The sequence below is a fragment of the Zasmidium cellare genome, assembly GCF_010093935.1.
Source record: "Zasmidium cellare ATCC 36951 unplaced genomic scaffold M409scaffold_40, whole genome shotgun sequence".
NCBI classification, from domain to species: domain Eukaryota; kingdom Fungi; phylum Ascomycota; class Dothideomycetes; order Mycosphaerellales; family Mycosphaerellaceae; genus Zasmidium; species Zasmidium cellare.
The window spans coordinates 313820-334495 of NW_022986984.1; the positions used below are offsets into that span (position 1 = coordinate 313820).

A 20676-nucleotide genomic window follows, 5' to 3' on the forward strand; every position below is an offset into this window, starting at 1 on the left:
CCCCATTACTCCTAAACCCTCTAAGCAGCTTGGAGTGCAATGACCAGCGCTGTCTCTTGCGAAAAGGTAGAGGGACGGCGATTCGATACGTTCCGCATTGAGGGGACCGAGGAGGGTACATCACGAGAAACGATGACTGTATTAGAGGTCGGGTTCTACCAAAACGGACATGCTTAACAAACGTGGTTTTTTGTACCTAGAAGGAATGAGAAAAAGCTAAGAAACAGGACAAGACTCTGTGCTGAAAGACATGCTGTGCCGAATGTCTCTTGACAATCACAGAGGTAATGGGAAGGGCTTCATACCCAGATTGACCCCTCGATTCAAGTCGCCAGCCGTAGCATAGAGGTCCTGGCTGATGTCCAACCTCAATTCCCAAAGTGACTCGAGTTTCAATCTTCCCAATTTGATCCGGTGGCTGCCGCCAGAACTCATTCCTTGCAATGATACAGATAATCATGGTGATGTTCTTCTCCCGGAAATCATTCAAGCAGACTCTTCGCCGAGATCCACACCAGCGACATTGAAGATGAGCTTCCGAAACTCCGTAGTCGCCTCCACCAATGGGTCTTTGGTTTGCTTGCTGCGAACGACACTTCCTCCGACGCTCGCCTCGATGGAAACTACCTCCTCCGCAATGGAAAACACGCGGTCTTTCGAGACATATCCCATATTGAGCAACTTGAGTTTGAGCATGGACACGATGAGGCCTCTGAGATAACCCAGCTCATTCCCACCCTCGTCAATGAGCTTCTTGCTTCCGCTGATGGTGTCGTTGGCGTCGGTGAGTATCTTCGTCGTGAGAACGGTCAAGGCGTTGCTGTAGACAGGAATGGCTTCTTGTCGGATCTGTTGGCATGTGGCGAGGAGTGGTGGGCGGGTGATGTGGAGGTCGTCGCGAGGTTCGTCTTCGGCCCCAGGGCTGCTGGCTTCTGAGTCGTCGCCGTCGTCGTTCTCTGGGTCACTGTTGCATGAAACCTCGGCATGGTCACCTTCTTCCGTCTCAATACCCTCTTCCTGGTAGTGGTTGTCTTCCTCGGTTCCCTCATGCTCATCGCGAGTCTCTCCCTCACCGTTGCTGATGTTCACTTCCTCATCACCAATCTCGTCGTCCTCGATGTTGACCGCATCACCCTCGTCTTGAGTGTTGTCTTTGTACTCGATCTTATCCTCCCCATGAGTGTACTCATGCTCCTCCTCGTTCGTAGCACCGTCTGCGTCATCCTCTTCGTCCTCTTCAGCGCCGTCTCCATTTTCCGTGATCCACGCCAGCCCTTGTTCTTCTGCAGTTGCGTCACCGTTCGCCCAATCTCCCTGCATCTTCGCCATCCGATCTCTCGTCATCTCCTCCAATCGCTCCTCGCCGTCGAAGCAGAGACCCTCGAAGGCCATCTGGTAGATCACAACACGAAGCTCAAGTGGCAGCTTGAGTAGACAGCACTCGTCGGACTCGGGCGGAGTCTCTGGCGAGAGGACCTGCGACGCCATCGCGAGTGGTTGCTGGGGCGTGTTAGCCGTTTGCAGTCGCAAGTTGTGGATGCACATACCTGGGTCGTAGGGGTTGTCCAAATCTTGGGGATTGCGCGCCGAGTTGATGTTGTTGATGAGGTCGAGGTTGGAGTGAGATGGTGGTGAGGACGAAGATGAAGCCAGTGCAAGTGCAGAGATGGACGTGTGCCGACAGTGTTTCACGCTAGCGGGTAATGACGCAACTCATTCACGTGCTGTGAGTGAATGAACGTACCGCGTCCGTTTGCATACAGAATCGAAATGCAGGTGAAGGTTGCGTGAAAAGTATCAAAGTCAAAGTACGTCGCACGTGCTCTTCATGCCCGCTACAACGCTTGTAACCCCTCGATTCCTCGCATATCCACCTCCCCGCCCTGGTCTTTGCTTGACTGCTGGTATCCTGACTCTCCAGCCCCTCACTTGTGCATGCGATTAGCTCAGGACAAGCATTGAGGTCCTGTGAAGCGCTTTACCCTATCCCCATTTTCCAGCAGTCCAGCGATCTTCCACTGGGCCTACGAATCGCCTTGACTCTTCAGTGCCACTGAAACCATCACCAGCTCGTCTAAAGACTCTGCAAGTGCTGTTCTTGTCTTGCAGTCCATTCTCAGATACAGCGAGGCTGAGCCGACGGCTCTGTTGATGTCCACCAGCTCCTCTCGAGCTGACTCATGACACTCCTCAACGTATTTCCGCGTTCTGGCCAATTGTCGATTGAGGGCAACGGTGAGCCGACGCTCCGCGTGTAAATCGTTTTGGGAGGCTCCGAGTAGCTCTACGAACTCCATCAAAATCGACGCAGCCCCGCTCGTACACTTCGCAAGCATCATGCCGAGATGGTTCCTGTACAGCGGTACTGCTTCAACTTGGATGTATTTGCACGTGGCGAGCAGCGAAGGTCGGACAATTCGAGGTTCGAGGCCCTGGTCTTGGACGAAGTCGGTTGTCGAGAGCACTTCATCATAGATGGCGAAACGAAGCTCAGGCGGTAGTTTGAAGAAGTGACACTCCTTGGTCTCGGCTGGTGCATTGGGAGAAGTGGCGGGTTGCGGCTTCATGTCGCGCTTGCTCTGTCAGCTTTTGACGAGCATGCAAGGTATTCAAGTACTCACCTGTCGCCCTGCTTGTGGCAGCTCGGTCATGATTTTGGGGTTGTGTTGATCGGTGGAAGGTTGAGTTCACGATGAAAAGCCGAAGTTGAAGTGTTTGTGTCGAGCGGCGACCTCTGAATTCGGCAGGAACGGCGAGTCATGCGTCGATCTTCACATGCTCAAGATTCTCACATGCTCAAGCTTTAAGTGACATTTGCGTGTGCTCGCCATCAATGTCAGTCTCGTACAATGCGAGGCGCTCTCAATCTCCACCTTGCAAAGGGAGGCACCTCTCATCTTCGGCCTGAATACATCCAGCTCTCGAACGATCAGACCTTGGTGACCCCGGTCGACCTTCGCGACGAGATCGTGCGTGAGACCATTGAAGCCGGCGACATCGAGGTAACCAGCAGACGCGACTACCTTGGCGTGGGTTGGTGATCTTCTGGTGGCACAAAAGCATTGATACTGGAGCTGTCGCGCAGTGAGATGTCTCTGATTTGTAGTGGGGGAGAAGCCCTGCTGGAGAAGGGGTGAAGCTGTAATCGATGCGCTGAATCAAAAAGTCAAACTGGACTACCAAACAAAGCCCTCAAGCGTTCCATATCCTGCAAGTCGTATCCGTCACCTCGTTGAGCTCGTACCAAAAATTCCACCTAGTCGCAAGCCAAGATACCAGCCTGGCTCTGGAAATCCTCAGGGTCGACAACAGTGTACTTGTGTCCCGGGCAAACATTGATGCCGCAATCCTTCGCGCCCTTGCGCACAACCTTGGATCCGATTCTGAAGAGAGCAGCTCCAGCGTCAGCGGCCTCGCCGACGTATGGAATGAGGAAGGAAGTGAAAATGGCGGTATCATAAGCAGCGTCGTTGATTGCGAGGCAGATTGCGTCGCCGAGGCCGAGGAGCATCTGTTCGACCTGATCGTCTTTGTAGCAGAGACATTGGCCAGTCATCGAGTCCAAGGAGACGCCTGGTGGAGCGTAGGTCTCGCAAGTGACCGCCCAGCCGGTGGTAGCGCCGCCCATTTTGCCTTGGCACCAGCTGTTGCAGTCCCAGCTGGACTTGCAGCTGTACAGGATGTCAGGAGATGTTCGATGAAAGATGACTTCTTTTGGACGTACGTGACAACATCGCTGTTGTGGTTCTGGGACCTCCATTGAGATTCTGGTGACTGATCGCCCGAGACGATTGATGGTTGGGGCGTCGGGGTGGAGGGGGTGAAAGACACCGTTGTGGTTGTGGCTTGATCGCCTGAATCAGCCGTGCAAGGCATTTGGCCAAGGTGGGTTCCACATGGGATTTGGCCAATCTCGGGGGCCGGCATGGCGGCAGCGAGGATTGGAAGAAGAGCGACAGCGAAGGTGTAGGAGTGCATCTTGACGGAGGATTTGTGGGCGCTTGTTGGTTTGGATTTTGAAGTGAATGAATCAAGGAGATACAAAGGAAATACAAAGGAAATAGGAAAAGATTTCTAAGGTTGAGGGTGTTGCTGCTATGGGTGAGTGTTTTGCTGATGATATTGAGGGACCCCATGGATGGGGAGAATGCTGTACTTATACCATTCAGTGTGAGACTTTAATCGATGTCATCCTCTGTCGCCCGACTCTCGCGACAAGCCAAGGAGCACGCTACCATCGTTCGAGGCCATGATTGACTTCCAATTCTCCGTTAGTCGAGATAACAATAGAGCTGATCATTGCCTGCCACGGCCGAGAAGCCATACATGTGGTTCAGCTCTTTACTTCAAGGTCTTGGCAACGATGCTCAGCCCTCGCCTGGAGCGTTAATCAGCAGGCCGCTTGAGAAGCGAGACCAAAACCTCACCAACGGTCGATGTAGCGAGATATATTCGAGGAGGTCGTAAGCATATCGGTTCTTTTGGCATGCTGGTTTAGGGCCGTGGCTTCTGGAGCCGTTCGTGTTGGGACTCTAGACGAACGCCCGTCACCTGGGCGTGGAATCGAGATTTTAGTGGACGACACGGATTGTTGTAGACTAAAAGACCCTTGAGCATGAAGGCCTAGGAGGATTAGCCTTGCAGAAGCGTCAATTGACGATTCGTGGCAGGTAGTGTCTGCCTCTGCCATGCCTCGTTTTCCGGTCGTCAGGGTTGTGTTGGGGTTGACGAGACTCGTCATTTTTTTCCATCTCAACAAACCTGACTAGCTTGCAACCACTGTCCGACAAAGTCCCTGTGATGTGATACTGCAATCCTATAGAAGAGAGTAAAGACGTGAGCGACGAAGGGGACGCGAGACGCGAGGAGAGAGCGTTGTTGTTGTTCCTGCTTTCGGCTCCTTCCGCTTTGACCGTTGGACTGGAAAGGCAGGGATGGTGACTAGAACCAACCGCTCCGTCTGACTTCACCTTTTCTTTGTTCGATCTCGTTCTTGTTTCTCAGGTCACATTTTAATCTCGCTGATGGCTTGCGCAGCTAATGTACAGAGTGTCCAAGCCCATAGCAAGCCCCAGAAGCTGCTTCTACCGTTTGAAGATGCACTTTGTTCGACGCGATACCCGAGCCACCGCTGAGATGTGGAGGAAGATGGAAGCGAGACAGAGCGGTTCACGACCTACCAGGCTTTCGAACGAAATGCTCGGAGCTGAGCATGCGACCAGCAAAGCCTTCCCAAGGTAGCCCGACGCTTCGCCGACCGCGGCTCCAAGCCAGGAGTCTCCAGAACCACGGGCCCAAAGCTGCTGCAGCGACCTCAGCTACAGTCATGTAGGTAAATTTCCTGCTTCAAGAAACTGACCAGCAGCACACGATATGTCGATCGCACTCACGAACACGACACCTTTGCCTTTCACACTCATAAACCGCACCGCGATGACCGAGACAGACATTCCTTTCACCGTCGAGAAGAAGTGGCCTCGCACGACCGCAGAAATTCTGGAACACAATAGTTCGAGAAGCTTTATATCCTCCTCTTCGATGAAACGCGCGACCTAGCCTACGACAGCATGCACGTTCAGGAACACATTACTCGAAGCACGCCGACAAAGTCGTCGCCTGTGATTGGAAATCCTGATGCTGATTCGAAGACGGGAGAAAGACAACGCTGTCCGAAGGCGCTCGGGACATGTTTCTGTTGGCATGTTCGGGGATTTGTCCAACCTGAAGAGAAGTCAAGTGTTAAGTGAACAGTGAACAGTGGAAGGTAAGAGAGAAGAGGAAGGTCTATGGCAGAGTAAAGGCTTTCGGGGAGCTTGCGAAGAATCGGACGCAACAGCATGAGTCGAGAATCTGCGGGAAGACCAGTCAACAGTCGTGGCCATTGCTGTGTGCTTTACGGCGGGACCTGGACAATTCGCGGGAGCGAAGCCAGGATGATGAGAGGAACAACCAGAGTTGAGAAGTCATCGTGAGAAGCTCGAGGCCAGGCAAAATCTTTCGCGGACAGCTGAACGCCATGTTGGAATTGAACACAGATCGTGTCATGTTCACAAGAATGCAATGGAATCCGTAAAACTATTCATGCATGCGTCGTGGAGTTACGTTTGTGTTGTCAGTGTACTCGTGAATCAACGTACCCATGAGTCGGTGCGAAGGGCGTAATGAGTCGAGACCAAGTTAAACTCTTGCTGTGCCTCTTGACACGCACTTTCGGGATTTCAATCCATCTAATCTTGGCTCAAGTAGCCATATCTCATTCCTCAATTGAGGCTTCGCAGTAAAGCCAGCTCAGTTCGCGCGAATGTAGGTCACGAGCAAAATTCTCAAGGACGAGGTGTTGTCGCCGCATGATCAGTCCTCGCTGCTTCAAGTGGTCACGAGGGACCATTGATAAGAGCCCGCGCAGCCATTGATCCGCGACATAAAAGAGTTCCTCTGATTCTAGAGCTTCTCCTCAAAACAAACATCTCCAACAACGACGACTTGTTTCCACTACAAGATCACGATGTACGAACACGTGGTGCTTGTGCAGTGACTTATGAGACAAGATTGCAAGCCGGCGCCAACATGGTCAAGTCCAGAACAGTTAGTGCTAGCTCGCCCATCATGCAGGAGTGCAGCTCAGGCACACTGCGCGACGGTGATCAATGGAGTTTCACCTTGCAGGGAGCTTGAAGGGGCGCAGCTGTTCCTGAGAATTCAAGGTACCGGCGACTTCCACACCGCTTCAATTTTCCTCACACGTCTCTACAGCACAGAACAGCATTCCACAAGGGTCGTTTAGTGCGAAGAGGCTTCCGCCGGGGCTACAATAGTGCGTCGGTAGGAGGTGAAGTGGTGGACGCGGAGCGCATAGACCACCGCGCTAGAAGCCAGGCCTACATCCGCGTCGCTCGCAACGCTGACCCTCACCCTCGACCACACCGCAACACGATTTTGCAAACCATCGAGAACTATCCAATTCCATTGCCAGCCCCCAGCGAACATCAAACCTGACACACCCAGAGCTTCTCCGACCCGCAAACACGATCCGCCGCCCCTCCGCTACGCGTTTGGGCGGTCGTAAACAAACCGCCTTCAGACCACCTCCAGAACCACCACCCGCGCCCTCACACAACCGCCAACATGGCAGCGAGCGCAATCAGCAGTAGCAACGTGGTCGGCGTCCACTACCGTGTCGGAAAGAAGATTGGGTACGTTTACAATGCGCGGTCGGGGGAGGGAGCAGTCCTCAGCTAACACGCGTCCAGGGAAGGTAGCTTCGGCGTTATTTTCGAGGGCACCAACCTCCTCAACAACACACAAGTGGCCATCAAGTTTGAGCCGAGAAAGAGCGATGCTCCACAACTCAGAGATGAGTACCGCACGTATAAGATACTGGTCGGATGCCGTAAGTGTTTCTCCAGCCCGCCCAGATCACGTGACTTGCGAATTCCGCGCCAGTCCTGATCAGGACACGTATCCGAAACTGAAGCTAACGTCCACCGTAGCCGGCATACCAAACGTCTACTACTTCGGACAAGAAGGATTGCACAACATACTAGTTATCGACCTGCTCGGTCCGAGTCTCGAAGACCTCTTCGACCACTGCGGTCGTCGCTTCTCCATCAAGACCGTCGTCATGGTTGCCAAGCAAATGCTGTCGCGCGTCCAAACTATCCACGAGAAGAACCTCATCTACCGCGACATCAAACCCGACAACTTCCTCATCGGCCGCCCAAACACGAAGCAACAGAACGTCATTCACGTCGTTGACTTCGGCATGGCCAAGCAGTACCGCGACCCCAAAACGAAGCAGCACATCCCCTACAGAGAGCGCAAGTCACTCTCGGGCACTGCACGATACATGAGCATCAACACTCATTTGGGACGCGAGCAATCCCGCCGCGATGACCTCGAAGCACTTGGTCACGTCTTCATGTACTTCCTTAGAGGGGGACTACCATGGCAGGGCCTCAAGGCTGCCACCAACAAGCAGAAGTACGAGAAGATCGGCGAGAAGAAGCAGACCACAGCGATAAAAGACCTGTGCGACGGCTTCCCAGAGGAGTTTAACAAGTACCTCTCATACGTCCGCAACTTGGGCTTTGAGGATACTCCCGACTACGACTACCTCCGCGACCTCTTCACCAAAGCGCTGCAGAGCACCGGTGAAGTCGAGGATGGCGAGTACGATTGGATGAAGCTCAACAACGGCAAGGGCTGGGACGTCCCAACCCGCCCTTCTGGCGCCCACGCTCAACGCGAGCAGGGCAACCCATCCAACGCCGACCTCCATCGTAACACGATGAACCGGGCATCCAACACGCCGCAGGTTGACAAAGAGAAGCCACTCCCAAGCAAGCCGGGAGCAGTGCGTCAACCAACTCAACAGCGGTCGCAGCCAGGTCGCCGACCACAGAACAGCGCCGACTTGGGCAAGCGCGGCAGCGAGATGCAGCTCGAAACCCCCGACCACCGTAGCACGGCGGCGCAATTTCAAAACAGCCGCGCAGACTTGACGCGAGGCATGAGCTCCTCAGGACAAAATGCCGCTGTCAACGCTCAGTCAGCCGCCCAGCCGTCGCAGCGACCAGCTCAACAGCAGTCACCGCCAGAGGCAAAGGAGGGCTTCATGCAGAAGATACTCAAGGTCCTATGCTGCGGATAGATTGAGCAGCAAGAGGCCAAGCATTCTTCTGGAGTACATCCACCCGCAGCCCGCGTCCCGATGGCAGCTCGTGCAGCCGCCCAAGCCGCATATCGCGGCCACCCACCTCATCAGCGGCAGCCTATCGTTCAGCAATATGCACAGCCGCCCATGCCTCAGTATGCACAGCCACCCATGCCAGGGATGCAGCTTGTGGACCCAAATGATGCAGCCGCCTTCGAAGGCATGCGTCTCACCGTCGCTCCCGATGGGTCGTATGCCTACCTGACTCCCATTCATTCACCCATTGTCAGCGACTATTCGATGAGCGACGCGTCAAGCGGCAGCTTCAGCCCGGTGCCGAGTATCTATCATCCGAAATCCCCGCACGATGTCTCTGGGCTATGCCAAGGAGACGCTCATCAGACTACTGGTCCACCGCCAACTTTCGGGGATACCAGTCACTCTTGGCCGATGCGGAAGACAAGCGATGCCTACACCGGCCAGATCCAAGGGCGCGTGTCGAGGAGCGAGAACGACGCGTTCCGAGAGCGGGCATTCGCGGAGCGCCGCCGACGCCAGGAGGCCTACAAGCGATGTGGCAAGATGGAGCTCCCAAAGCCTGCCTACATCGGTAAGGGCAAGCAGCGTGCCGTCGAACCACGGAAGTCCTCCCAGGGCAGCTCGGAGAAGCACTCTTTGCGCTCCAACATCTCTCGCGTCTCCAGACGCATGAAGAGCATCTTCAGCCGTTCGTCTTGAACGAGCACTGCATACCACACCATACCTACGCCATGACTCGATCTTCACACTTGCGGCGGCGACCTCTCACCAGGGGTAACCGAGCAGCTGCAACTCTCTCATGATGCCACCCTCTCCGCCTTCGACTTCTAATGCGACTTTTCATTGTGTTTTCATGCTGCAACGGCAAGCAAGCGAGGCGTTTGGGGATTTGCTTTTCACAGAACGGAGTCCTGGCACCGGACACAAGGCGACATGGTGGAGGACCGCATCACCTACCGGGCATCACTCATCTCAAGATGATATGCATCTTACTTCTTTTCTCTTCGAGACGGCTGCTCTTTGACGACTTTTCCATTGAGCGTGCTGCAGCGTTCTGAGCGAGCATTTGCATTCGCGATTCACGGCGTTTAAACAAGTCTTCACGATCTTGAAATGCATAAGAGAACGACAGCTGCGTTCACAACTGAAGCTCGTCGGCAACTTGACAATGGTCGATAGGGCCGGGCAACAAAGCCTGGAGCTCTTTCCCGAATAGTTTGACGAATGATGGATGGCCGGACAACAATGCCTGGAGCTCATCCTCATACGACTTTACGGGTGGTGGAAAGGGCCGGGCTACAATGCCTGGAGCTCATCCCCACCTGGCGATTGGTGGACGTGTTTTGATGGGAAAGGGCATGGGCCGGGTTAGACCTGGAGCTCAGTCACGGACTCTGAGAGGGCGTCAGCGTCATGTTGAGATCAAGGAGCGGCGGCTTGCTGCTGCGTTTTCTTTTGTAATGACAATGACAACTGTTGACGAATAATTCTCTTGTCTCCACCGTATTCTGTTCTGTATTGTGACCCGTGCGTGACTTGTGAAGCGGAGGAATGTTTGGGGTGCGTGCGGTCTCAACTTGTCTTTCGAGCTTCTAACTCCTGCTCGGAACAATAGATGCGCCTTCACGCCTCCACCCCGGACATAACCCCAATGTATATCCTTCGACTCGATGACATTCTCTCCTACGCCACCGACCAATACCCGATAAAAGTAATAGCTGCGGCCCTTCACGATCTCTCGATCCTGTGACTCTGGAACACAAAGTTGCCGCAGACCTTTCATAACTTCAATCTACCGCACCCCAAACCAACGCCGATCCCCTAGTCTGTGCCGCACACACACATACATCGCGTACTTCTCCAACCCTCACGATGACGCTGACGATGTCGACGGCGCCGCGATGAACCCCTCCGCTCGCAATCTGTCCAACTCCCGCCGGACCTCCCGCACGGTCTGCATGTGTAGCGCCTGCGTGCTCGCGATCACGCGCCGTGCGTCGTCCACGTCCAGGCTCGAGGGCTCTGGTGGGAGGCCTCGCGCTTCTCGATCGGCCCTTCTGCGATGCTCTGCGCGTTGTAAGAGGGCGCTGTTGATTCGATTCTCCTGCAGGGCACTCGCGGGGCAGAGTCTCGTCATGGCGATTCTGTAGGCGTAGAGGGCGAAGCGGTCTCGCTTGCCGAAGAGGGTGATGATGCCCGGGCGGTGCAGGGTGCGGCCGCGGATTGTGCTGAAGGGGCACGGGGTGATGTGTAGGTCGGAGAGGATGAGTCTGTAGATTGCGAAGCAGACTTCGGTGGGGAGGTTCATAATGCGGTGTTCGGATGCAGGCGGTGGTGAGGCGGTTTTGGGAGGCGGTGGTTTAGAGAGTGTCCATGGTGCCGCTTTTGGTGGTGAGATGGTAGGTGTTGACATGGTTGTGAAGGTGAGTGGAGCCGTTTTGTGGTGCGACCGTGGTGAAGAAAAGTCATCTTTTTGCCGTGTGAGCTTTGTAGGCCTTTTGCTGAGACTGGTAGCGAGATGGGTAGCTCAGCGTGAAATACCACGCTGCTGGGCCGCTTCTTCAGACGTCTGCTCATCGAGGACTCGACTCGACTCGATTACACAATCTATGCACCTCACTCACAAGGACCTCACGACGGACTCTGCGCCGTGCGATACTTCTCCACCGTCGAATCCGTCAAGATCTTACTCACACCCTCCAAACTCTCATGTCGCCCCTTGTACCATCGGTCAAACCATTCTCCAGCTGGATACCCTTGCTTCTCGATCTGATCTCTCTTCGCCATCAACGCAATCTCCGCATCCCGGAACGTGCCTAGCAAAGGAACATACTCCCTGTGGACCAGCTGCGTGAAGTTGTGCAGATCCAATTGGGGATTCGCAGGGTTGTAGATCTCCTCGTACTTGAGTCGTACGGTTCGAACGAGTGCCTCGCGACTCGTCCAGAGGTGGCGACAGTAGGTCTCCATTGCTTCATGGCGGATTGTCTTGCTTGTCTGGAGCAGCGCGGGTTCCTTGAGGCGCGGATTGGCGGCTATGTCGGGTGTTGTGGTCATGCTCTCTTCGAGGCTGGGAAAAGCGGTTTCGTAGATGTACAGACGGAGTTCTGGTGGGAGTATCGAGAAGAGCAGACATTCTTCCGAGTGCTGTGCCGCAGCTGGGGGCCTTGATTCTTCTGCCGCCACGGTTCTCGCTGGCTCGGGCATGCTGTTGTCCTGTTGCGATGATTGGAAACAGCCCATGTCCTTGTCCTTGGCAAAGTCCAGTGTCCGCGCGCTCTGATAAGCGCAGTATGCGGGTGATTATATACGAAAAGGGCGGTGCGGCGTGGTTCGGGTGACGTTGCGCAAAGGTGGAAGATGCCATGCTCGCCACGATCGTAGATCTGCTCGCGGTCGGGCATGTGGTGTCACGTTGACTAATAATCCTGGCGAGCCAGCGGGAGGATCATCAAGCTTCGCTACCTTTTCAACGTGTTTGCACAAGTCGCCACGGCATTTCCTTGCCCGGGTTTTTATTCTGCCTCTTCTTCGCAGTTTTTGCTGTATCGAATGCTGCACCTCGTATACCCTCATGCTGTGGCCTACCACATGATTCGTTCGATCAGCCCTACCAGTCTGCTGCGCTCCAATGGTAAGCGGACAATAGCTCGTGGCTATGCGAAGACCGAGATGACTTGCATTTCTGGTCCTTTGCTGTCAAAACGTGCAGACCTACGTAATTCACGGCGGCGGTTCGGAGCCTGTCCGTTGCCTTATCTCATCATCGCATTTGAGGGCCACGCGGTCTCTCTCATCTCTTACCCTAAGAATTTCTTGCCCAATGTCATTACTCGGAGACCTTGCGCTTCTATGCTCCGAATCCACATCGAATTCTTCTATCAAAGGGCAACAGCACCCAAGTCCACCCGTCTCGAACCTCTCTCCGACTCCAACCAGGGACGCTTCAACTCCCTTAGATACTCCTCAGCCCACCAGTATCCAGTCGAATACCCCAGCATCATCAAATCTCCAATCTTGTTCGCAGTCCCGAGATTAATCTTGCCTCTGTATTCAGCCATGAAAGTCATTGCCTGTGACATCGTCCTAAACACTTCTGAGACCTTGGCTGCTTCTCCGTACTCGCGGCGAAAGATGTGCAGACGGACGGTCTCCATGTGGTTGTTGAGTGCCTGGGAGGATATGTCGTAGCACTCTCGTACTTCGCGAGCGAGTTCGCGCAGGCGGTCGCAGTAGAATCCGATGGCTTCTCGGCGGATGAGGCGGCAGGTTTGGAGGAGCGGCGCGGAGGCCGTTCGGGTGTGGGTGTATTCGTCGTTCTTTGTTGGTGAGGGGTGGAAGTCGCTGAATGCGCACTCGTAGATGTTGATGCGAACTTCTGCTGGCAGTTTGAAGAAGTGGCATTCTGCTGGTTGCTGGGCAGGGGCCGCCGCCGCTGCTGTTGCTGCTGGCTTTTTGGATTTGATCATGCTGGCTGCTCGTCGCTTCAGATGCGACAGCACGTTGCGTGCAGACAACTTTGGTCGCCCCATGTCCTGGTTGCTGTGGCGTGAGCGGTGGAATGGCTTGTAATGATTGCAGTCGAGCGACGTCCAGCAAGTTGACAGGGATCATGCGCACGGACGCGAAATCACATGCAAACGGCGTGGAAATTCACAAGCGACGCAAGAACGCTTTTGAGATACAACTGGCTACTGTGGTACATTTCTGGATCTCTGTTGTTTTTTCTCTGCTCTCAGAGCCCTCGATCGAAGAAAACATGTGATTGTGTAGAACCATGCCGTTGCTCCACCATTGCATGGCACAGTGCTCATTCCGCATGGAGTGTTCTTAGATAATGTGTCGAATTTTCGTCGAGGAAAAGATGCAGCCTTTGCTGCGCCGCTTCTATCCACGCTCATCTACGATCTATTAGTGGTGCTCGCAGACGATGGCGGGTTGTCGCTTACCGACTCGAGTGTTGCAAGCTAAAGTCTTGCTTGTGAGATGGCAAATGGTAGCAGAGAGGGGTCCGAAAGCACGGCTGAGATGGCATGTTGATCGAAGCACATGACATGATCAAGAACCATCGTCGGTAGGCTCACAGCCATCCTCATCCATGAAGCTCCGTCTCCATCTCAATCACGCTGTCCGCGAGCTGACCACTTGTACGTAGCTTTGGCCCTCTCGAAGAGGCCGCAAACATCGGAGGCCTGCAATTTGACGACCTCTGAACGTCCTCGAACCTCGCCAATCCACTCATTGAGCTGTCCTCCGAACTTACCGACCGTCATAGCTTCAGTCAAGTCAAAGAAGTCCCGTTGAGAAGCTCAGTCTTAGCGGGAACAGCACCAGTCCCAATGTCGGTCTCGACAGCGACAGGAAACCACAATCCTCCAGTTCGGAATTCGCAGCGCAGTTTGATCTTTCGAACCATGGCGACGTGGGATGGAGGTGCATTCAGAAAGAATCTTGACTCTTTCTCTGCCATTCTGTAGTTTCCACTGCTCTCCTCGAAGCGTAGGTCCAAGAAACAAGTCTGATAGAAGGGCTTGAGAGTCTCTTTGCGTAGGACCGAGCAGACCTCAGTGATGGGAGGCGGAAGTGGAGATGTCAGACTCTCATCGTTCATCTCCAGCAGCAATCGGAAGTACGAGTCGTACACGCAGGCTCGAAGTTCCGGAGGTAGGTCGAGGAAGCGATCGAATCCTTGGTCGTTATCTGCTTTCTCGAGAAGAGCCACCAGGCTTGCTTTCTCCTGCTCAGATTCCATGCGGCTCGAGGCCCCATCTCCGTGACGATGACTTTCCAGACTGCCCTCCTGTGCCTTCAAAAGCTGCCGATGCAAGCTGAACCTTGTGAGTTCCTTCACGGTGCACCGCTCGTAGTCGAGCGATCCTCGCAACTTTCGTGAGAAGAGCTCTTGTGCCCTTTCAAATGCTCCTGGTGACAACCGGTTGACTGTGGAGCGCAAGTCTTTCGTCAGCTTCCAGTAATCGTCCGGCTGGTCACCGTTCTTGGTACGATGCTGCACCATGGCTGATTGATGTGATTGTCGGTGGATCAGAAGTCTCTTGGTGTCAAGTAGGTGGTGTGTATGAGATGGATCAATTGTCTTGATGAGTGGTGTGAGTTGTTGACTGCGTCAACGAGGGGAGAGATGACAGGTTGAAATAAGGAGCACTTCCAGCGTTCAGCTGATCGTTAGCATGTGAAAGATGCCAAGTGAAGCCCAAATCGAGCGTGCAGCTGAGAATGATGTTCTCGTCGCTCGTCACTTAGTCCATGATGGAGGAGGTGATGACAAAATGTTGGCACATGCAATCGTTCACGCCAGAACCAGAACAGTAGCCTAGCGATACTTACAGCAAACAACCCTGACAACACCCAAGCGGGAGCTGGGGCCCCTGTATCACTGGCAGTACCGGCTGTGACTACTCTACGGCCTGCCATCTCCCTAAATGAAGCCACAGCAGCAGCAGCTTTTCCCAGTCCAGGAGCACCGGCCGCCAGTTGGGGAAGCTTGTCGGCTGAGATAGTTCGGCCGATTCAAGTCTACAGTACTTCCTTCCCTGCGAAGTGATCAGCAGACAGAGGTCGAGGCGTTCGAAGAACACTCAATGTGTGCTCAATAAGTTCACTAGTTGGACGGTGCCATATCCCTCTATTCCGTTCTGAGCAGGACCCCACAAGCATCAAGCACCGGTTGCAGACTGATCATTCACTTGCTGATTGTCTCCTGCTCCAAGTGACCTGTTTCCAGCATAGTGTGTTTGCGACATTTCCACCTATTTACCTAACCTTTCTCTCCTTTCAAGTCTGCACAATCCCGCTCTTTCCATCTGAGACAAAGGACGTCCAAGAATAAACCCCAGGGAGAGTGCTCCACCAACCGACAACATCCATCGCCAGCTCGCTCATAGCTTCAACGCCACATAAAAGATGAGCACCCGCGCTAAGGACCCTGACACTAAGTGCCATCTCTTCAGGTTGCCGCCTGAGCTCCGTGTTGTTATCTACGATCTCGTCCTTGAGAATCTGGGCTTCGCGGGTCTGGACGAAGACGTCTTGGAGGAGGAAGAGTCAGACGACGGCGACCATTTGGAAGAAGAAGACGAGGCAGAGTCTGTCGGCACCAGCGAAGGCGTTGACGGCGTCGAAGGGATAGATATCGAGTTGGGAGAGGAAAGCGAGGAGAACGACGATGAAGATGAGACCCCCAGATACAGTCCCCGTCTCAGCCGCCCACCGCTCCTCGACGTATGCAAACTCGTCCGTCGAGAAGCGGCGCCGATGTACAACTCCCGCCTCACACTCATCGCCATCGAAATCCTGGAAGAGAGCGCACGAGTCCTGGGCGCGGAATTGGATGTGGATGACGGTTATGAGGATTCCAAGTGGCTAGCAGAAGTCTTGCTGGACGATGTGTCTGGGCTATGGTTCGGACTCGCAGGTGCGTGGATGCCATGGAGGAGGAGATGAGGAGGCTTGGGATGAGGCTTGGGATTGGTGCTGAGCGGGAGGAGGTGGATGATGAGCTTAGGGAGGCGATGGATCGTTTTGAGGGGGTCTGCGAGCGGCTGCTTGAAGCTGGGGGGGGGGGGGGGGGGGGGGGGGGGGGGGGGGGGGGGGGGGGGGGGGGGGGGGGGGGGGGGGGGGGAGGGCGGGGGGGGGGGGGGGGGGGGGGGGGGTAGGGCTATGTAATTCGGAACGTGAAGGGGCGTAGAGCTGGTTTGGGGTGACTTACATGGTTGTACTGCCGAGTGATGGGACGTTATGGACGAGGAGATGACGCGAGGTTTTGGTTATCGAGAGCATCGCCGGTTGATGGGTAGAGGTGGTAAGCGAAGAAACAAAGGGGCGTCTACTTGGCATTTGGGAAACAATCTGGCAGCATTCTAATTGAGGCCAAGGTTGCTGTCCCGTGCTCTCCATCGAAAGCCGCTGAAACTCAGGCGACGTGTGAGTGATCGATCTTTCCGCATAGCCTGTGCTTCATCTGGAATCCCTTGGTGCCAGTTCCACCTGTAAGCCCTGTCTCTGGCCGGTTTTGTTGGATCTTGGCAGTCGATTTGCTAGACCACTTTGAACGAGGGTCTAGGGGAAACGTTGGTCTTTCGTCTGCATAACTCACCATCCACGGCTCCTGCTTGCCTCTGATCAGAGTCATGTTTTCCAAGCTGGATCGCTGACAGCCGCTATCTTTCGCATGCACTCAAGCGATGTTTCAACCTCCTCCCATGAAAGATTCCCAGCATCTCTGGCGCGGTACACAAAGGCATGCATGTGAGCTGCCACTAGCCAAAATGCAGCCGCATTAGGGCCCGTGCCAGGACGAGCCCTTACTTCGCGGTCGCTGAATGCTTTGAGCCAGACCAACAGGTTTTGCCAGTTCTGTGGAGGTGCGACCGTAGCGTGCATTGTGAGTTTGACGTTTGAGCGTCTGTGCGCCCGTGACAGTCTGCTCCACCGCAGGTACTTGGCGATGTTGAAGCCGGGAATCTCGAAGTCGAAGGTATTCTCCTTTAAATAGATGGCCTTTGCCTCAGCTCTAATCTGGCGGCAGACTCGAAGCATTCCTGGCTCGGTAGGGAGTGGTGCGTCTACGCCGACACGTATTGGCGTGGGTTCCACGAGCGTGTACCGATAGATGCGATTTCTCAGTTCCGGGACGAGCGCGAGCAATCGTGACTCGGCGCCGGCGTCGTCGAGGGCCATTGTGGTGGTGTTGGACCTGCGATGAGCAGATGTCGACGCTGTGTGTGCTTGGAGCTGTTTGGAGTTAACGGAACACTTAAAACCAGCGGAGGCAGAAGTGAGTCGTCTTGGCAGTCACATGAAGGTCTTCAGACGTCCAGTCTTCACTTCACTTGTCCCCGCCCAGAGCAGCTCTTGGCGTGCTGGTGAGTGAAGGGCCGAATGATACAAGGGAATGGTCCCTGCGGACTTTGATGTTTTGACGCTGAACTTGAGAGTGAGATTTCATTGGAATGATGCTAGATGGAACAGTTCAAATCTTGTACCCCCAGAATTGCGCTCACCTTGCCGCAGAGCCGGCACTCGTCAGTCCTGGGTGCTTGGACACCGCTTCTTCCAATGGACTGGCCCTCTCATGGAGAAGTACTAGTCCTATCAACGAAGCGATCGAAGGCGGAAGCGTCGAACTCTCTGCGCATTGCCTTTGCAAAGGCAGTTCTAGGGGATGTGGTCTGGGAATGAATGGAACAAGGGGCCAAGTTGTAGTCAATAGCTGTTCTGCTCTGTGATGGAGATGGATCAGGACTGTTTTCCAGATGAGCTTTGCACAATGCAAATACCGTCAAAATGTTGGTAAGGTGAAGTCGTAAGAAGATGCCGAGACAATCCTGGCGTTTAGATGGTCGAGATCCCTGTCGCGATGAGAAGATGAGACAGGGCCGAGGCATCAGCCCAGGGTTCTGCGTCGTCGCCCTTGCCCTGTGTGATTTCGCACATCACGCGCCTCACAGGACAGGCTGCATCAGATGCCGACCAAACACGCAATACATAGAGATTCATTCACTTGATCGCCCCTCGCAGCATCTACTGTTTGGTGGAGTTATCTGATTCGTTGCCGCAGCAATCTAAGCTTTCAGACACTTCCAGACCCCCCATTGCGGTTTGGCGCAGGCGCATGACGCAGCAGGCAAGCCTAACCTCACCCACGCAAAGTGCTGTCTTCTCTTCGCACACTTTGGCCACGCCCACACGCGACACCACCCACAACAATCCGCCCAGACACCACCCAGCACCTCCAAATCGGCTTTAATCTGTTCCCCAGACCGCCGTCCACCACCGCCGTCGCATGACAAGCCCGAACAGCGCGTGCGCCGACCGTCAGTAGCCCGACCGCCCACCTTACAACTCACTCCGCACCTGTCGCCGCGACCACCCCACTTTTTCGACTCCCTCCCACCTCACTCCATCCTGACACCACCGACACTGCGGTAACCACCATTCGCAATCATGGGTCAGACACTGTCAGAGCCCGTCGTCGACAAGGTACGCTTTCAATCCCCACACACAGACCCCACCGTCACCGCGCGGTGTTCCTTTGTGAGGTCGCTGTCCAGCGCCTCGTCATCTGCCTGTCTCATGCTTCCTGCGCGTCCTGTCTTCGCTAACATGTGCCAATCGGCAGAAATCCGACGAAGGCCAGGATGATCGAGTTTGCTTTGGCGTCAGCGCCATGCAAGGATGGAGAATAAGCATGGAGGACGCACACGCCGCTGTCCTCGACCTACAACCCCTCGAAGGCGACGAAGAGCTCAAGCCAGCAGCCTCGGACGTGCGGATATCGTTCTTCGGCGTGTACGATGGGCACGGTGGTGACAAGGTCGCACTCTACACCGGCGAGAACCTGCACAAGATTGTGGCAAAGCAGGAATCTTTCAAGAGCAAGGACTTCGAGCAGGCGCTCAAGGACGGCTTCCTCGCCATTGACAGAGCCATTCTGAGTGGTACGATACCCATCGCATTGAGGCTCTGAAAAGGTCGAACCTGCAGCTGACAAATTGACTTTGCCAGATCCGAAATACGAAGAAGAGGTTTCAGGCTGCACTGCTTCTGTGGGCATCGTCACAAAGGACAAGATCTACGTGGTATGTTTGCAAGAATTCAATGCGAGGAGCAACTGGACATTAACACGGCCAGGGTAACGCTGGTGACTCGAGATCAGTCCTTGGCATCAAGGGCCGGGCTAAACCCCTCTCTTTCGACCACAAGCCCCAGAATGAGGGCGAAAAGGCGCGGATATGCGCAGCCGGCGGATTCGTCGACTTTGGCAGAGTGAACGGCAACCTCGCACTCAGCCGAGCCATCGGAGATTTCGAGTTCAAGAAGAGCGCGGACCTACCCCCGGAGCAGCAAATCGTGACTGCATTCCCCGATGTCACCACTCACGACCTTGGAGAGGACGACGAGTTCCTCGTCATTGCCTGTGATGGTATACAAGAACACTCCATTCAACTGACCTTACTTTGGCTGACTTTTCACAGGTATCTGGGATTGCCAGTCTTCGCAAGCGGTCGTTGAGTTCGTACGACGAGGTATCGCCGCAAAGCAAGAGCTGCACTCCATCTGCGAGAACATGATGGACAACTGCCTGGCGTCCAATTCGGAAACCGGTGGTGTGGGTTGCGATAACATGACGATGATCGTCATTGGTCTTCTGAATGGCAAGACCAAGGAAGAGTGGTACAAGATGATTGGCGATCGAGTCGCGAATGGAGACGGGCCTTGTGCGCCTCCCGAATATGGCAAGTCTTGATCCGTCTCCTTCCCCTCTTCGCATGGCCGGCGGCGGCGGGCAGCATTCTTCCACAAGATTGAATGCGGCTGTAATGATTGCATGGCTGACCGAATCCAAAGCTGAATTTAGGGGTCCTGGCATGCACCACCGCTTCGACGACTCACCGGATGACTATGAGATGGACATGGATCAGAGAACAAGAATGCTAGGTCGGCATGGTCGAATCATACTTCTCGGTGACGGTACTGAGATTTTGACAGGCCATGGCCCCGATCACGACGGCGATGTCGATATGGATGAGCGAGGTGACGTGGAGGAAATCGAAGGGTCAGAGGACGAGAAGGATGATGAGCAGGTGCAGAAGAAGCCGAATGGGGATGCCGAGAAGGACCGAAGCCAGCGAGAGGAAACACCAGCTCCGGGCAACGAGATTTCACAGAAGGTGGAAGAGTCGAAGCAGCGCTTGACCGAGGCCGCTAAGCCGGAAGATCCATCGACGATGGCAGCGACGGACAGCGCGGACTCGAAGAAGCTGGCTGAGGCGAAGTAAAGCGGCCACGAGTTGTACATCACGGATTGATACCCCTTAGCGACGCGAACTCGACAGTCTGGGCATGACGAAGAATACAAGCGGTTGGTACCAATCGAATGACGAGCTCGACGTGCAGCAGAGATGCCGCCAATCCTGCATGCGACTGCAATGCTCAACGCTGTCAAATCCGACCGTACATGACCT

At 54.6% G+C, this 20676-nt stretch overlaps 10 protein-coding genes across 10 annotated transcripts; 4 read left to right on the forward strand and 6 right to left on the reverse strand.

Moving 5' to 3' along the window:
* Positions 1-2024: 2024 nt before the first annotated feature.
* Positions 2025-2651, reverse strand: M409DRAFT_28053 (uncharacterized protein; the record flags this gene model as incomplete). The annotated part of the gene is made up of 2 exons (XM_033808855.1): positions 2025-2573; positions 2622-2651. The coding sequence occupies 2 exons, from the start codon at positions 2649-2651 to the stop codon at positions 2025-2027; spliced, it is 579 nt and encodes a 192-aa protein (XP_033662545.1).
* Positions 2652-3256: 605 nt separating this feature from the next.
* Positions 3257-3978, reverse strand: M409DRAFT_59038 (uncharacterized protein; the record flags this gene model as incomplete). Its single annotated transcript, XM_033814072.1, has 2 exons — positions 3257-3671; positions 3725-3978. The coding sequence occupies 2 exons, from the start codon at positions 3976-3978 to the stop codon at positions 3257-3259; spliced, it is 669 nt and encodes a 222-aa protein (XP_033662546.1).
* Positions 3979-7125: 3147 nt separating this feature from the next.
* On the forward strand, positions 7126-8650 carry M409DRAFT_69717 (uncharacterized protein; the record flags this gene model as incomplete). Its single annotated transcript, XM_033818411.1, has 3 exons — positions 7126-7193; positions 7251-7390; positions 7491-8650. 3 exons carry the CDS (start codon positions 7126-7128, stop codon positions 8648-8650), a joined length of 1368 nt encoding a protein of 455 aa, XP_033662547.1.
* A 60-nt stretch (positions 8651-8710) lies between these two features.
* On the forward strand, positions 8711-9391 carry M409DRAFT_28056 (uncharacterized protein; the record flags this gene model as incomplete). The annotated part of the gene is made up of 1 exon (XM_033808856.1): positions 8711-9391. One exon carries the CDS (start codon positions 8711-8713, stop codon positions 9389-9391), a length of 681 nt encoding a protein of 226 aa, XP_033662548.1.
* A 1168-nt stretch (positions 9392-10559) lies between these two features.
* Positions 10560-11935, reverse strand: M409DRAFT_59040 (uncharacterized protein; the record flags this gene model as incomplete). The annotated part of the gene is made up of 2 exons (XM_033814073.1): positions 10560-11193; positions 11328-11935. The coding sequence occupies 2 exons, from the start codon at positions 11933-11935 to the stop codon at positions 10560-10562; spliced, it is 1242 nt and encodes a 413-aa protein (XP_033662549.1).
* A 638-nt stretch (positions 11936-12573) lies between these two features.
* Positions 12574-13224, reverse strand: M409DRAFT_59041 (uncharacterized protein; the record flags this gene model as incomplete). Its single annotated transcript, XM_033814074.1, has 1 exon — positions 12574-13224. The coding sequence occupies one exon, from the start codon at positions 13222-13224 to the stop codon at positions 12574-12576; it is 651 nt and encodes a 216-aa protein (XP_033662550.1).
* A 749-nt stretch (positions 13225-13973) lies between these two features.
* M409DRAFT_59042 (uncharacterized protein) lies at positions 13974-14708 on the reverse strand (the record flags this gene model as incomplete). Its single annotated transcript, XM_033814075.1, has 1 exon — positions 13974-14708. One exon carries the CDS (start codon positions 14706-14708, stop codon positions 13974-13976), a length of 735 nt encoding a protein of 244 aa, XP_033662551.1.
* A 905-nt stretch (positions 14709-15613) lies between these two features.
* On the forward strand, positions 15614-16153 carry M409DRAFT_59043 (uncharacterized protein; the record flags this gene model as incomplete). Its single annotated transcript, XM_033814076.1, has 1 exon — positions 15614-16153. One exon carries the CDS (start codon positions 15614-15616, stop codon positions 16151-16153), a length of 540 nt encoding a protein of 179 aa, XP_033662552.1.
* Positions 16154-16837: 684 nt separating this feature from the next.
* Positions 16838-17389, reverse strand: M409DRAFT_59044 (uncharacterized protein; the record flags this gene model as incomplete). The annotated part of the gene is made up of 1 exon (XM_033814077.1): positions 16838-17389. The coding sequence occupies one exon, from the start codon at positions 17387-17389 to the stop codon at positions 16838-16840; it is 552 nt and encodes a 183-aa protein (XP_033662553.1).
* Positions 17390-18655: 1266 nt separating this feature from the next.
* M409DRAFT_69718 (uncharacterized protein) lies at positions 18656-20490 on the forward strand (the record flags this gene model as incomplete). The annotated part of the gene is made up of 6 exons (XM_033818412.1): positions 18656-18691; positions 18831-19149; positions 19217-19290; positions 19343-19634; positions 19687-19947; positions 20060-20490. 6 exons carry the CDS (start codon positions 18656-18658, stop codon positions 20488-20490), a joined length of 1413 nt encoding a protein of 470 aa, XP_033662554.1.
* Between the last annotated feature and the right edge of the window lie 186 nt (positions 20491-20676).